The 15,352-nt window shown below is 42.6% G+C and overlaps 1 protein-coding gene across 1 annotated transcript; it reads left to right on the top strand.

The window, feature by feature from the left end:
• Positions 1 to 234: 234 nt before the first annotated feature.
• On the top strand, positions 235 to 13,353 carry eef1a1a (eukaryotic translation elongation factor 1 alpha 1a). Its single transcript, XM_014154581.2, has 8 exons — positions 235 to 478; positions 1,884 to 2,058; positions 4,525 to 4,704; positions 4,908 to 5,204; positions 7,880 to 8,030; positions 11,607 to 11,863; positions 12,196 to 12,430; positions 12,536 to 13,353. Exons 2-8 carry the CDS (start codon positions 1,915 to 1,917, stop codon positions 12,658 to 12,660), a joined length of 1,389 nt encoding a protein of 462 aa, XP_014010056.1. The 5' UTR covers positions 235 to 478; positions 1,884 to 1,914; the 3' UTR covers positions 12,661 to 13,353.
• Positions 13,354 to 15,352: the final 1,999 nt, after the last annotated feature.

The following is a 15,352-nucleotide window of genomic DNA, read 5'->3' as shown; positions in this document are numbered from 1 at the left end:
CTGTGGTTCTAAATCAATAGTTGTTTAGTGGTCTGAAAATGTCTGAAACATTAACTTGCTTGACCATGCTGTAGGTCATGTAACTGTACAAGCAATATGCTTTGTGGACTTCACTTGGAAAGAGGTTGATATCGGTTTTATGATAAATAAAAGGTGTGAATTTATTCTGCCGTTGTCTCGGGCTTTAGGCCTATAATATATAGCATGGTCACAAGGCACATTAATGAACAGGATGTATAGAGCAAACAACGCCATTATCACAACACAGGTGGTAAATATGGCTTGGCTTCCCCAGTGATTTTACCCGCGCACCGCTACTGGCCCTGTGTCTAGGACACTGGAGTATATAATACGAACGATCTAGGAAGGGGTATGAGCGTTGAACGCAATTGCGTAACCCCCTCCTGTCTGCGATAAACGGATCAGCATCTCGTCACAGTCTCATTCAGCACCGGACTTGACTCGTTCTTTTGCGCAGGTAGGCAATATTTTCCAATAACTACGCATGTGATACATTGTTTCAAATCTAATTCTAGAAATGGCGAATGCCTGAATGTTTATATTTTCAATTTGCCCTTATATTGTTGTGCGTAACGTTTGGGGGCGTGTGAATATTGCATTGTTGTTGGAAGCCGACAGTCGACCGCTAATGCGCATAGATAGGCCATATTCGAGTAAGCGTAGGCGATGAGAGAACATGGCGGCAGGGGCAGGAGGACGGTTTGGAAATCCTGCTAAATCCTCTAGACTTCATCAGAATTATCCGGTCGCGCTGCTAATTGTAGCACCTAGCCCCCGTATTCCAGTCACCTGTTTTTAAATAGGCTACATGGACAGCAAAGTCAAATGAACAGTGGAAAAACAAAAACTATTGCAAAGAAAAATAAACTATTGCAAAGCTACCAGAATTGTATTTTAGAAATAGCAGTCAGTTCTGGTTATATCTGGTATCAACTCCCAGTGCACCTAGATAAGCATGCAGAACTAGGCTACTGTAACCATTTCCATACATGTCATAAATATCAACAACCTAGGGTGTTGATCAATTTTGCAATTGGAAAATGAGGTGAATTTGTGGTGTTTCTGTCATTGTCATGCAAGTCAATAAAAAGGAATCACATTACTGTCCTAGTAAAACGGCATTTATTTAAATATAATTTGTGTTATGGTGTTATTCCCCAGCATTTAACCTGTGCATTCCACTGCAGTAGTCTGGCTTCAGAAATGGCTGCTGCACTTTCAATGCCAAGGCTCATGACAAAATGGAGGACTGTCTGAGGTTACAGTTAGCAAGTTGATATGGAATAGGGAGGATATTCAGTGACATAAGAGCTGATTGTCTCAATGTCTCACTGCTGAGCAGTGGCAGGTAGCCTAGCGGTTATAGTGTTGGGCGAGTATACCTGAGCCGAGGTGAAAAATCAGTTGATGTGCCCTCGAGCAAGGCACTTAACCCTAATTTGCTCCAGGATCACTGTACTACGTCTGACCCTGTTAAACAACATTTCACTGCACCCATTTGGTGTGTGACAATACACATTCTTTGGGGTGGCTGAGGAAAGGAGGGATAACTAGCTAGAAACTAAGCTTGATGCAGTTCTGAAACTTGAGCTTGATGCAGTTCTGTGCCCACTGACAGTTTGCTAACATTAAATGATTGCTGATTGGTCTCGTGGTGCCATTTATGTGATTGTTTTTGTGTGTAAACTGTGCTTGTCCTTAGAAGTTATGCTGAGGCAGTAGCTGCTGGGGCTGTTACTCAATGGGAAGTCAGCTGTAGTGTCCTTGTCCATGGTGCTGTAATTCACTGTATTCCCTTGCGGAGTCTTTGCCCAGGAAATCCTTTCAGATCAATAGACCGTGCTGCACTTTTCCACCTGCAGACTCTCTCACTGTCACTTTAACCAGTCAGCCATGGGCAAGGAGAAGCTCCACATCAACATTGTGGTGATCGGCCACGTGGACTCTGGCAAGTCCACCACCACTGGCCACCTGATCTACAAGTGCGGTGGCATTGACAAGAGGACCATCGAAAAGTTTGAGAAGGAGGCTGCTGAGGTGAGTAAGAGTTGGTACTGTACTTTGCAAACATCTATTGATAGTCCGTTCTTCTGTTGGCCAACGTGTTATAAAAAGGCTCTGTACACTGCTGTTATATTGTATTAACCAATAATCTTCATAGGCTACCTAAAGATTGACACTTATATTGCCATATCTTGTCTAGAGGTCGACCGATTAATCGGAATGGCCGATCTAATTAGGTCCGACTTCAAGTTTTCATAACAAATCGGAAATCGGTATTTTTGGCCGCCGATTTGGCCGTTTTGTTTTTTCTACCTTTTATTTAACTAGGCAAGTCAGTTAAGAACACATTCTTATTTTCAATGACGGCCTAGGAACGGTGGGTTAACTACCTTGTTCAGGGGAAAAACAACAGATTTTTACCTTGTCAGCTCGGGGATTCAATCTTGCAACGTTACGGTTAACTAGTCCAACGCTCTAACCACCTGCTTGACATTGCACTCCACGAGGAGCCTGCCTGTTATATGAATGCAGTAAGAAGCCAAGGTAAGTTGCTAGCTAGCATTAAACTTATCTTATAAAAAACAATCAATCAATCATAATCACTAGTTAACTACACATGGTTGATGATATTACTAGTATATCTAGCCTGTCCTGCGTTGCATATAATCGCTTAGGTACACGTTGCTCCAACCATAAACATAATGCCTTTCTTAAAATCAATACACAAGTATATATTTTTAAACCTGCATATTTAGTTAATATTGCCTGCTAACTTTAATTTCTTTTAACTAGGGAAAATGTGTCACTTCTCTTGCAACAGAGTCAGGGTATATGCAGCAGTTTGGGCCGCCTGGCTCGTTGCGAACTGTGAAGACTATTTTTTTCTAACAAAGACAGCCGACTAACGGGGGATGATTTAACAAAAGCGCATTTGCGAAAAAAGCACAATCATTGCACCACTGTACCTAACCGTAAACATCAATGCCTTTCTTAAAATCAATACACAGAAGTATATATTTTTAAACCTGCATATTTAGCTAAAAGAAATCCAGGTTAGCAGGCAATATTAACCAGGTGAAATTGTGTCATTTCTCTTGCGTTCATTGCACGCAGAGTCAGGGTATATGCAAAAGTTTGGGTCGCCTGGCTCGTTGCGAACTATTTTGGCAGAATTCTACGTAATTATGACATAACATTGAAGGTTGTGCAATGTAACAGGAATATTTAGACTTAGGGATGCCACCCATTAGATAAAATACGGAACGGTTCCATATTTCACTGAAAGGAAAAACGTTTTGTTTTCGAGATGATAGTTTCCAGATTCGACCATATTAATGACCAAAGGCTCGTATTTCTGCGTGTTATTACGTTATAATTAAGTCTATGATTTGATAGAGCAGTCTGACTGAGGGGTGGTAGGCAGCAGCAGGCTCGTAAGCATTCATTCAAACAGCACTTTCGTGTGTTTTGCCAGCAGCTCTTCGCTGTGCTTCAAGCATTGCGCTGTTTATGACTTCAAGCCTATCAATTAGATTAGGCTGGTGTAACCGATGTGAAATGGCTAGCAAGTTAGTGGGTGCGCGCTAATAGCGTTTCAAACGTCACTCGCTCTGAGACTTGGAGTAGTTGTTCCCCTTGCTCTGCACGGGTAACGCTGCTTCGAGGGTGGCTGTTGTCGATGTGTTCCTGGTTCGAGCCCAGGTAGGAGCGAGGAGAGGGATGGAAGCTATACTGTTACACTGGCAATACTAAAGTGCCTATAAGAACATCGAATAGTCAAAGGTATATGAAATACAAATCGTATAGAGAGAAATAGTCCTATAATTCCTATAATAACTACAACCTAAAACTTCTTACCTGGGAATATTGAAGACTCATGTTAAAAGGAACCACCAGCTTTTATATGTTCTCGTCCCGTGTGGCTCAGTTGGTAGAGCATGGTGTTTGCAACACCAGGGTTGTGGGTTCGATTCCCACGGGGGGGAAAAAATGTATGTATGTATGAAATGTATGCATTGACTACTGTAAGTCACTCTGGATAAGAGCGTCTGCTAAATGACGTAAGTGTAATGTTCTGAGCAAGGAACTTAAACGTTAGCTTTCTTACATGGCACATATTGCACTTTTACTTTCTTCTCCAACACTTTGTTTTTGCATTATTTAAACCAAATTGAACATTTTTCATTATTTATTTGAGGCTAAATTGATTTTATTGATGTATTATATTAAGTTAAAATAAGTGTTCATTCAGTATTGTTGTAATTGTCATTATTACAACCCCAAAAAAAGTAAAAAATAAATAAATAAAATCTGCCGATTAATCGGTATCGGCCCCTTTTGGCCCACCAATAATCTGTATCGGTATCGGCGTTAAAATCATAATCGGTCGACCTCTAACTAATCTTGTCTAATTTGACAATCCATCTTGGCAATAGAATTCACTACCATTGACTTCTCCTCAGAAACGTCATACAACCAGTGACGTGTGTTTTTTCTCAGATGGGGAAGGGCTCCTTTAAGTATGCCTGGGTGCTGGACAAGCTGAAGGCAGAGAGGGAGCGTGGCATCACCATTGACATCTCACTGTGGAAGTTTGAGACCAGCAAGTACTACGTCACCATTATCGACGCCCCCGGACACAGGGACTTCATCAAGAACATGATCACTGGAACCTCCCAGGTCTGAATCACAATGACACAGTCCTTCCTTACACACAGACACCTGCCAGGTCTTCATTCAAGTGCCTGGAAGTCTATTATTAAACTTGCAACTTTGGTTTTCCAGGCTAGCTTATGCTGTACTATAACCACAGGCAATTTGCAGACTCAAAGTGCCATCTTAGTTGCATTGTATTTATTATTCACATGTTCTGGTGTTTACAGGCAGACTGTGCTGTGCTGATTGTGGCAGCCGGCGTGGGTGAATTCGAGGCCGGCATCTCAAAGAACGGGCAGACACGCGAGCACGCCCTCCTGGCCTACACCCTGGGGGTCAAGCAGCTGATCGTGGGTATCAACAAGATGGACTCCACTGAGCCCAACTACAGCCAGAAGCGTTATGAGGAAATTGTGAAGGAAGTCAGCACCTACATCAAGAAGATTGGCTACAACCCGGATACGGTAGCCTTTGTTCCCATCTCTGGCTGGAACGGAGACAACATGCTGGAGGCCAGTCCTAATGTACGTAAGCAAGAAGCTAAAGGGCATTTATTTTTTATCTTTATACTAGGATAGCATTGCAGCCACAGTGAGCGATCTATGAGTATATGTAATATAATCTAGCGGTGTGCCGATCTCGTCATACACGTAAACGTATCCGTTTTATCACTTGATACCCGTAAAACCAGGAAGTGCGCTTTAAATGCTCCTTCTTTACCCTTTCGGATAGTGACTTGAACGCACAAACAAAACGCCGCTATTTGGATATAACTATGGATTATTTTGAACCAAACCAACATTTGTTATTGAAGTAGAAGTCCTGGGAGTGCATTCTGACGAAGAACAGCAAAGGTAATAACATTTTTCTTATAGTAAATCTGACTTTGGTGAGGGCTAAACTTGGTGGGTGTCTAAATAGCTAGCCCTGTGATGCAGGGCTATCTACTTAGAATATTGCAAAATGTGCTTTCACCGAAAAGCTATTTTAAAATCGGACATAGCGAGTGCATAAAGGAGTTCTGTATCTATAATTCTTAAAATAATTGTTATGTTTTTTGTGAACGTTTATCGTGAGTAATTTAGTACATTCACCGGAAGTTTGCGGGGGGTATGCTAGTTCTGAACGTCACATGCTAATGTAGAAAGCTGGTTTTTGAAATCGGACAGTGTGGTTAGATTAACGAGAGTCTTGTCTTTAAAATAGTCATATGTTTGAGAAATTGAAGTAATAGCATTTCTAAGGTATTTGAATAACGTGCCACGGGATTCCACTGGCTGTTACGTAGGTGGGACGAAATCGTCCCACTGGCCCTAGAGAAGTTAATAACATTATTTATTTCATTCAGATCTAGGATCTGTTGTTTAAGTGTTCCCTTTATTTTTTGAGCAGTGTATTTACGCTCAGTGTGTCGTCGGGATCTTTGTTGAAAAGTTTGTTCTGTTGGAGAGTTTCGTCCTCACGTTCTTTCTCTGGATATTTCAAAGTGACATTCATTAATGTCGTTATAGGATAGATGTTTCGTCGGTCTTCGCGTTCAATGATACCGAATTCCTAGCTGCAGACTAGTAATTAATATCAAAGACTTGTTATTATTCTGTCGGTATCGATAGTCTAAGAGTTTAACCACGTGGTATGGTCAAAGTTCAGAACGAGGAATGCATGGTCAAACCTTGGCCCTCTCGTTAGAGGTAAGCTGGTCTCCAACCTTTAGCCACTCGTAATGGAGGTAAGCTCGGTCTGGTGATAGAAAATCTGGGTGGGGGTTATAGTCAGAACATAGAAAGGGCTGTCTCATGACGCCAGGTCCCGTCTGGTCATGGGGGCGTGCCGATGACTTGGTGAAACTTTAAACAGAAATACAATTCTCTCACATTAACATCTTACAAGCATCCCAACATATTCCCAATTGCTTTATCCTTATTCATTCATTTTTATACAACCATTAGATGTAAGTCTCACAACTGAGGCTATTATATAAACAGAGCCATGGTAATGTGGCTGTATTGTCTCTCATGAGCTTCACAAAATTGTACCAAACGGACCAGTTCGTAGCTGGATTCTTCACCGATCTTTTATACCTTCTCCAGAACATAAATGTCGTTCGGTTCTCCAGTCTGTGAGGTGGAAGAATTCCTGGCTTCTTTATATGAAACCCACTCTCTCTTTATACTGTGGCCATGAGGCAGGACATTTTCTTAGGAATTTACGACCGCTCTCACAGAGCCTGGGTAGGGGGATGGTGCATAGAAAACCCAAAGAGGGCAACGTCATGACAACACACATTGTTCAAAGGTAAACGACCCAGACAGATAAATGCACATTAGGGCCATTTACTGCGTACTATTCAATTATCAACGAAATAAGCTAATAAATACCCTAATGCATGGCTGGCTACTACTGCATGCATTTATTCCAGACACAGATTTAGAGGAAGATAGGCACATTTTCTTGCCCCATATATTGTTTCACAGCAAAACTTCTCTCCCGACACTTATGCCACAACATTTGTACAATTAAAATATCAACATTGGTCATTTCCTTTTCTATCACTCGGTAAACATGACTGGGCCAGAATAAATAATAGCAAGAAGCATGGGCTTGGATCACGACATAAGATGACGTCAACAATGGAATAATTATACTGGCAGACAAAGTAGGACTACTAAACAACGCCAAGTAGACAGAATATATGGCCTTAACAAAGTCTACAGAAAATAACTAGATTGTTGTTGAAATCACTAGCTACGGATTCATACATGATGTTTGGAGAAGGGGAGACTTGTGTACCGAGAAGAGTGACTGTTAGTGAAACAGCCGTGCATGGCTGGGTCAATTAGAGCAGACGGAGAGCGGCTTGTTCTAATCCAATTGTTGCAGCTTCTTTACAGACAGAAGAACTAGTCAATTGTTTGGAGCACACAGCGCTTCACACTAAATTAGTGAAAGAAAGATGCATGATGGCAGATGAAAATAAAACATGTCCGATCACTGATAATGACAAAAAAAATACTTGTCAATCGTATTATGAAAATTCTCCATATCCGTTATGATACTATTTTTTTCAGAGTATTCGGCACACCCCTAATATAATCTGCTCTCCGCTTTAATTTGAATAAAGTAAGTCAATGACAAATGTGGAGCACGGCACACTTTATAACTTTGACCTACTGCTCACTCGGGTCTCCTGCATCCTCAGATGACCTGGTTTAAGGGATGGAAGATCACCAGGAAGGATGGCAGTTCATCCGGGACCACCCTGCTGGAAGCTCTGGATGCTATTCAGCCCCCGTCCCGCCCCACCGACAAGCCCCTCCGCCTACCCCTGCAGGATGTCTACAAGATTGGAGGTGAGCATCGCACCCACTTTAGAGGCTGCCCATCCATAATGATACATTCTAGGGATGTAACGATTCACAGATATGCATCGGTCCCTGATTCAAATGTTTAAGATACATAACAACAAACACACACAATGTCCACATCAAAGGGAAGGTAGTGTAGGAAAGGGGGCGTTTTTAGAATCCATACCCAAACTCACACGGGGCCCAAGGGCAGTACGGGGGCCACCTGGCTGTTCGCGAACAGGGCCCTTGGTCGGAATGTGTCGCGTGTGAGTTCTGGGGCAGGACGTTCCAGTGGTATCCACCTGGTGGTAGTGTTGTATAACAAATAAATGTAAAGTGCATCAGTCTGCGTACCCCGAACTGAAGCATGCATTAGTCCCGAAAATGGATTAAAAATTAACAAAATTGCTGGTTCAGTTATATTTAAAAAAATTCTACCTTCCGAAAATACCTAATCTATTGTGACAACTGATGTGTTGGCTCCTTCTGTGTCAAACTGCATACAACTTTGCTGACACTGCAAAATAGTAATTAATCATTATGGGGGGAATTCCAACCCGAGTTAAGCGCCCGTAAATGGAACGTAACTCCCTTTTTATGCACTTCTCTCTCTACGCGTATACTGACCTTGAACTTAAGCAGTATTAACCACTATTCGTTTGGGGTGCAGATTTTTTTTAAAGTTTGACATCTAAGCCAGCAGTGGTTCTTCCTTTAAAAGTTACGAGTTTATGCTGTGACCGTTTGTGGTAGTTGGTGGCATTCTGTCATTGCACCACACTATCACAAGGGGGAGTTAGAACGCTGATCTATCGGTAGGTCTAAGCTGTGGCGTTTTCAGTCATAGTCTCCTCTGGCACTAGAGTCCTGCATCAGGCAACAACAACTGTCGGTGGTCCTGGAGTTAAGAGAGAACTTGGATAAATACAAATGGGGGAATTTCACTTGACATGTGGACTGACGATTTTCCACAAAAATAGGCACAGTGAGCTTTTGGTTTCTCTCCCTCTGAAAATATAAATAATTCTAAATAACTAACTGGCTTTATTTACAAAATTAGTAACAATGTCTCACCCCATGTTCAAGAATGGCCTTTATTCAGATTACTACAAAAGCTCACTTTCGGTTATTTGAAACGAAATCAACAAAATATCATAATTTTTTTAACCAAAGTGATCATTATTATTAACCCTACATTAGATATTCTCACAGATCAGATTTGCCCTAATGAAAAATGCCCCTTAGATATTAATTTAGAATCCTCCAATCCTCTAAATTAAATTGCCGGAGAGTCAGGCGGCATTGGCGGAGTTGAAGAGGACGAGGAACAAGATGGAGTCACAATCTATACCAGGCAAACATGCAGATGATTATTTCAACTACATTTTAGTTGCAACAAGTTCGATCGGGTTTAAATCAGGAGACCTACATGTAGAGATTAAAAAATATATTTTTAGATCTACTGTAGGCTATTAGCAGGACAATAGACACGATATGGTCCCAAAAACACCTCTGACATAGGGTCCAGCATATCTCTTGATGATGCTCCGGTTGATTCCGGTGTAAGTTATCTGGCCCAATTGTATTACTTGGGGCTCGGGCCGATTGTGGCTACTCTCTGGCAGATGATTACAGGGGCTGCTTTATATAATTAACATTTCATTATTTATTTATTTTCTGTGATAAAAAAATAAAATGAACATTTAAATTAAATTCTTTAAGAGTCCTGTTTTAGTATTTTGATACTGTGCAAGGAAATTGATCAGCGTTAACAACTGGATGGGGTCCCGAGTGGCACAGCGGTCTAAGACACTGCATCACAGTGAAAACTGCGTTGCTACAGATGCTGGTTCGATACCCGTGCTGGCTGTAACCGGGATACCCATGAGGCGATGCACAATTGGCTACTGTCGTTTGGGTTAGGGGAGGGTTTGGCTGGCCGGCGGGCTTTTGGTTTCTCACCCTCTAAAAACAGGAAGAGAAAACAAATGTAGCAAGCTGTGAATTCTGCAAACAACGTTTCTAGGATGGGCTAATAGCAGGACAATAGATTCAATCTTTACAAAGGATAGTCTAATAGCTCGGCTACTGTAGGTGTGAACCCCCCCACCCACTTCCAATGTATTAAGTACTCTAAAGGTTTCCATTTCTAACTCTAAACCTCATGTAACCGCAAAATGTCAGATCAGGCATATATTGTACAGTATTTATGCTTTCCTTAATAAAATAATGATAAATACTCTTTCAAAAATGCAGATGTTTATTTCAACTATCAGCAGGACAATAGGGAATAAATATCACTGAATGACATGGACTGGTCTTGATTAATCAATCAGATTTTTATTTGGAAATGTTAGGATCATTTTGCTCTTCACTCGCAGTCACTTAGTAGCCTAGGCCAGCTCCCGACCGGTCCACACAAGTTTCTTCAACGGTCTTCTGACTGTGATTAGAGTGATGTTGATTGCCTTTGCCTACATCTGAGCATTTATAACCTGGCATAGACCAGGTGACAAGAAACACTTGTAATTGAAAGCACTTTGTCAAACTAAGCCAAGAAACACTTTGCAAAGTAAACAACTACAATAACAGTTTAGATACTATAACCTGTACAATACAGAATTATCTAGAATACTTTTAAAGAGCTGGACTAGGGAAGAAACTCTTTCCCCCAATTAGTAATGGAGTGTCCCTTAATGATTAGACAATAATGACCTGTGCACTTGGAGGCCACGCCTCTCCACATGCTACAATACAGCTCAAACATTTGTAAGTACTGCTTTAGACTGGCAAATAGTACTGCCTTAGACTAGCAACATAACTAATAAACAATCTGATTTACTTCATGTCTTCAGTCATTTGTAGTCAATGTTTAGAAATGATTTAGTATAGATCAAACAGGTGACACTCAACCAAAATTATTATTTGGTGAGGTGACCTAGCAATTATATTAGTGTATACTGTTGAAATGGATTAGTGAGGAAGCACAGTTAGTAAAGTATTCATGAATTGTGAAAGCTAACCCTTGCCATAATATGGACTTGGTCTTTTACCAAATAGGGCTATCTTCTGTATACCACCCCTACCTTACACAACACAACTGATTGGCTCAAACTCATTAAGGAAAGAAATTCCACAAATTAACTCTTAACAAGGCACACCTGTTAATTGAAATGCATTCCAGGTGACGACCTCATGAAGCTGGTTGAGAGAATGCCAAGAGTGTGCAAAGCTGTCAAAAGGCAAAGGGTGGCTACTTTGAAGAACCTCAAATATAACATATATTTTGATTTGTTTAACACTTTTTTGGTTACTACATGATTCCATATGAGTTGATGTCTTCACTGGGCCCAGCTCATGAGCTCCATCAGCAGCAGATTGTATTTAGAATGGAAAATCGTGTTTATGCATCAAACTGAATCGCACCGAATCATTTCAAACTAAAACGTATTGTTCCTGTATCGTATCAGAGCCCATGTATCTAGATATGTATCGTCTTGAAAGGGAAAGATGCACATCCCTAATACATCCATTCCTCATCCTCTCTCCACCTTCACTTTCTTATCCGCTCTCCCTCAGGTATTGGCACAGTGCCTGTGGGGCGTGTGGAGACGGGCATGATCAAGCCAGGCATGGTGGTGACCTTTGCCCCTGTTAATGTGACCACTGAGGTGAAGTCTGTGGAGATGCACCACGAGGCTCTGACCGAAGCAATGCCCGGAGACAACGTGGGCTTCAATGTCAAGAATGTGTCTGTCAAGGACATTCGCCGTGGCAACGTGGCCGGAGACAGCAAGAACGACCCCCCAATGGAGGCAGCAGTCTTCACTGCTCAGGTGGGCAGGGCTAGATACACACTCACAGCTACTGTAGAGGTGTAAAAACCATAGAACCAAAAGACATACAACTAAAAATGTTTAACTATGATGCACAGTAGTGATCACATGGATAAAAATATTGGTGATGATACAGCTGGCAGTTACTATTAATATCCCATCTATTCATTTCCTCATTCATTCTGCTCTTCTCTCACAAATATCTATTTGTGGCACAGTGTGATGAGCTGTGGGGAACCATTTTTGGCAGTAAAGAGGCCAACATCTAAAATCAGTGCTGATACAGGTGCTGACAGAACAACCATGTTGACCGTGTCTGATATCTCCTCTAGGTGATCATCCTGAACCACCCAGGCCAGATCAGTGCTGGCTATGCCCCAGTGCTGGACTGCCACACTGCCCACATCGCCTGCAAGTTTGCTGAGCTCAAGGAAAAGATTGACCGTCGCTCAGGCAAGAAGCTGGAGGACAACCCCAAGGCTCTGAAGTCTGGAGACGCCGCCATTGTGGACATGGTCCCGGGAAAGCCCATGTGTGTGGAGAGCTTCTCAGAGTACCCTCCACTGGGTGAGTACTGTTGGGTAGTATAACTCTTGGGCCTGGTTGGAATTCTTTGAAAATGATTCCACTCTCCCATGAAGTTACCTTGGATCTGACATCCTCTCTCTGCAGGTCGTTTTGCAGTGCGTGACATGCGCCAGACAGTGGCAGTCGGGGTGATCAAGGGTGTTGAGAAGAAAGCCCCGTCCACTGGTAAGGTCACCAAGTCTGCCCAAAAGGCCCAGAAGACCAAATGAATGTTGTGCTGTGCTGCTGACTCAAGAGTCACCCATAGCAGGACAGTAGTCATCCAACTCCACCCCCCTATCGGCTGCTACAACTCCATAGTCAAAGACTGGTTAATAATCACAATGCATCGCAAAAGTATCAGAAGGAAAGAAACAAATATTAAGCCTAGTCCTTAAGACAGCGTTTGTTCCCACTCTCATTTCAAAGTGGTTAGATTCATGTGTATTTATTTACGTTGTAATAGCACATTGCTAGTTTTAAACGTGTACTGTTAAATATGTGAATGACCATGTTCCCCATGTGTGAGATATTGTAACCATAGAGGGGCGTGTAAACTGCCACCCCCTTCCTCTCTGTACTGCGGTTTTAAGTCACTCTTCATGTGGTCTGTTGTCTTGCTTTTAGTGTTTGTTTGTAAACTACCTGGTGCTTTATAGTAGCCTTTGGTAATAACTTAACTCTTACAAGTAGAAAATAATTTCTCTAAAGTGTATGTTGTGTTATAGCTTTAAAGTAAAAATTATATATATATTGTCTTACTCTAGGCACACTGAGTAGACCAATCGTTGACTCTCCAAGCACTTTTAATTGGCGTTTTGCTATCTTTGCACTGGAAAACTTTTAATTGGCAGAAGCTGTTGCACCTTACTCTGTTCGAGATGGCACAAGACTCGTCATGACATTAAAGATAGTTTAACCAACCAGAATGTCTCAACCCTTTTTTCGATTGAATGATGAGTATGATTGAAGTGAATCATTAATTGCTCTAAGCTGTGCGTTCTGTTTCATGAATCCCCTCTGGGGTTCATCGATAACTGAGGAGAAATCTTATACTGTTTAACTGGGTTTGCATTGTCATTGTGTGTAAACTACACTGCTCAAAAAAATAAAGGGAACACTTAAACAACACAATGTAACTCCAAGTCAATCACACTTCTGTGAAATGAAACTGTCCACTTAGGAAGCAACACTGATTGACAATAAATTTCACATGCTGTTGTGCAAATGGAATAGACAACAGGTGGAAATTATAGGCAATTAGCAAGACACCCCCAATAAAGGAGTGGTTCTGCAGGTGGTGACCACAGACCACTTCAGTTCCTATGCTTCCTGGCTGATGTTTTGGTCACTTTTGAATGCTGGCGGTGCTTTCACTCTAGTGGTAGCATGAGACAGAGTCTACAACCCACACAAGTGGCTCAGGTAGTGCAGCTCATCCAGGATGGCACATCAATGCGAGCTGTGGCAAGAAGGTTTGCTGTGTCTGTCAGCATAGTGTCCAGAGCTTGGAGGCGCTACCAGGAGACAGGCCAGTACATCAGGAGACGTGGAGGAGGCCGTAGGAGGGCAACAACCCAGCAGCAGGACCGCTACCTCCGCCTTTGTGCAAGGAGGAGCAGGAGGAGCACTGCCAGAGCCCTGCAAAATGACCTCCAGCAGGCCACAAATGTGCATGTGTCTGCTCAAACGGTGAGAAACAGACTCCATGAGGGTGGTATGAGGGCCCGACGTCCACAGGTGGGGGTTGTGCTTACAGCCCAACACCGTGCAGGACGTTTGGCATTTGCCAGAAAACACCAAGATTGGCAAATTCGCCACTGGCGCCCTGTGCTCTTCACAGATGAAAGCAGGTTCACACTGAGCACATGTGACCGACGTGACAGAGTCTGGAGACGCCATGGAAAACATTTTGCTGCCTGCAACATCCTCCAGCATGACCGGTTTGGCGGTGGGTCAGTCATGGTGCGGGGTGGCATTTCTTTGGGGGGCCGCACAACCCTCCATGTGCTCGCCAGAGGTAGCCTGACTGCCATTAGGTACCGAGATGAGATCCTCAGACCCCTTGTGAGACCATATGCTGGTGCGGTTGGCCCTGGGTCCCTCCTAATGCAAGACAATGCTAGACCTCATGTGGCTGGAGTGTGTCAGCAGTTCCTGCAAGAGGAAGGCATTGATGCTATGGACTGGCCCGCCCGTTCCCCAGACCTGAATCCAATTGAGCACATCTGGGACATCATGTCTTGCTCCATCCACCAACGCCACGTTGCACCACAGACTGTCCAGGAGTTGGCGGATGCTTTAGTCCAGGTCTGGGAGGAGATCCCTCAGGAGACCATCCGCCACCTCATCAGGAGCATGCCCAGGCGTTGTAGGGAGGTCATACAGGCACGTGGAGGCCACACACACTACTGAGCCTCATTTTGACTTGTTTTAAGGACATTACATCAAAGTTGGATCAGCCTGTAGTGTGGTTTTCCACTTTAATTTTGAGTGAGACTCCAAATCCAGACCTCCATGGGTTGATAAATTGGATTTCCATTGATTATTTTTGTGTGATTTTGTTGTCAGCACATTCAACTATTTAAAGAAAAAAGTATTTAAGATTATTTCATTCATTCAGATCTAGGATGTGTTATTTTAGTGTTCCCTTTATTTTTTTGAGCAGTGTAGTTAATGAGGGTCAAGAAAAGTGCAAGTTACATACAGTATCTATCGTTGTATCGGGGTGGCAGGTAGCCTAGTGGTTAGTGTTGGGCCTTTAATCAAAAGGTTGCTAGATCGAATCCCTGAGCTGACAAGGTAAAATCTGTAGTTCCGCCCCAGCACAAGGCAGTTAACCCACTGTCCCTAGGCCAAATAAAAGAAAAATCCATCATATTGAAATGCAAGTCCTTGATGGGGATTTAGTGTTGTCATACA

The sequence above is a fragment of the Salmo salar genome, chromosome ssa18, assembly GCF_905237065.1.
Source record: "Salmo salar chromosome ssa18, Ssal_v3.1, whole genome shotgun sequence".
Lineage (NCBI taxonomy): Eukaryota > Metazoa > Chordata > Actinopteri > Salmoniformes > Salmonidae > Salmo > Salmo salar.
The sequence above is the reverse complement of the archived record's forward strand: the minus strand, read 5'-3'. Positions and strand labels throughout refer to the sequence as shown.

Excerpts from the sequence above, each read along its gene's own strand:
- eef1a1a (XM_014154581.2), top strand. The coding sequence starts at position 1,915 with ATGGGCAAGGAGAAGCTCCACATCAACATTGTGGTGATCGGCCACGTG. Across the intron at positions 2,059-4,524 it reads TTGAGAAGGAGGCTGCTGAG|ATGGGGAAGGGCTCCTTTAA; the intron begins GTGAGTAAGAGT and ends GTTTTTTCTCAG. Across the intron at positions 11,864-12,195 it reads CAGCAGTCTTCACTGCTCAG|GTGATCATCCTGAACCACCC; the intron begins GTGGGCAGGGCT and ends TATCTCCTCTAG.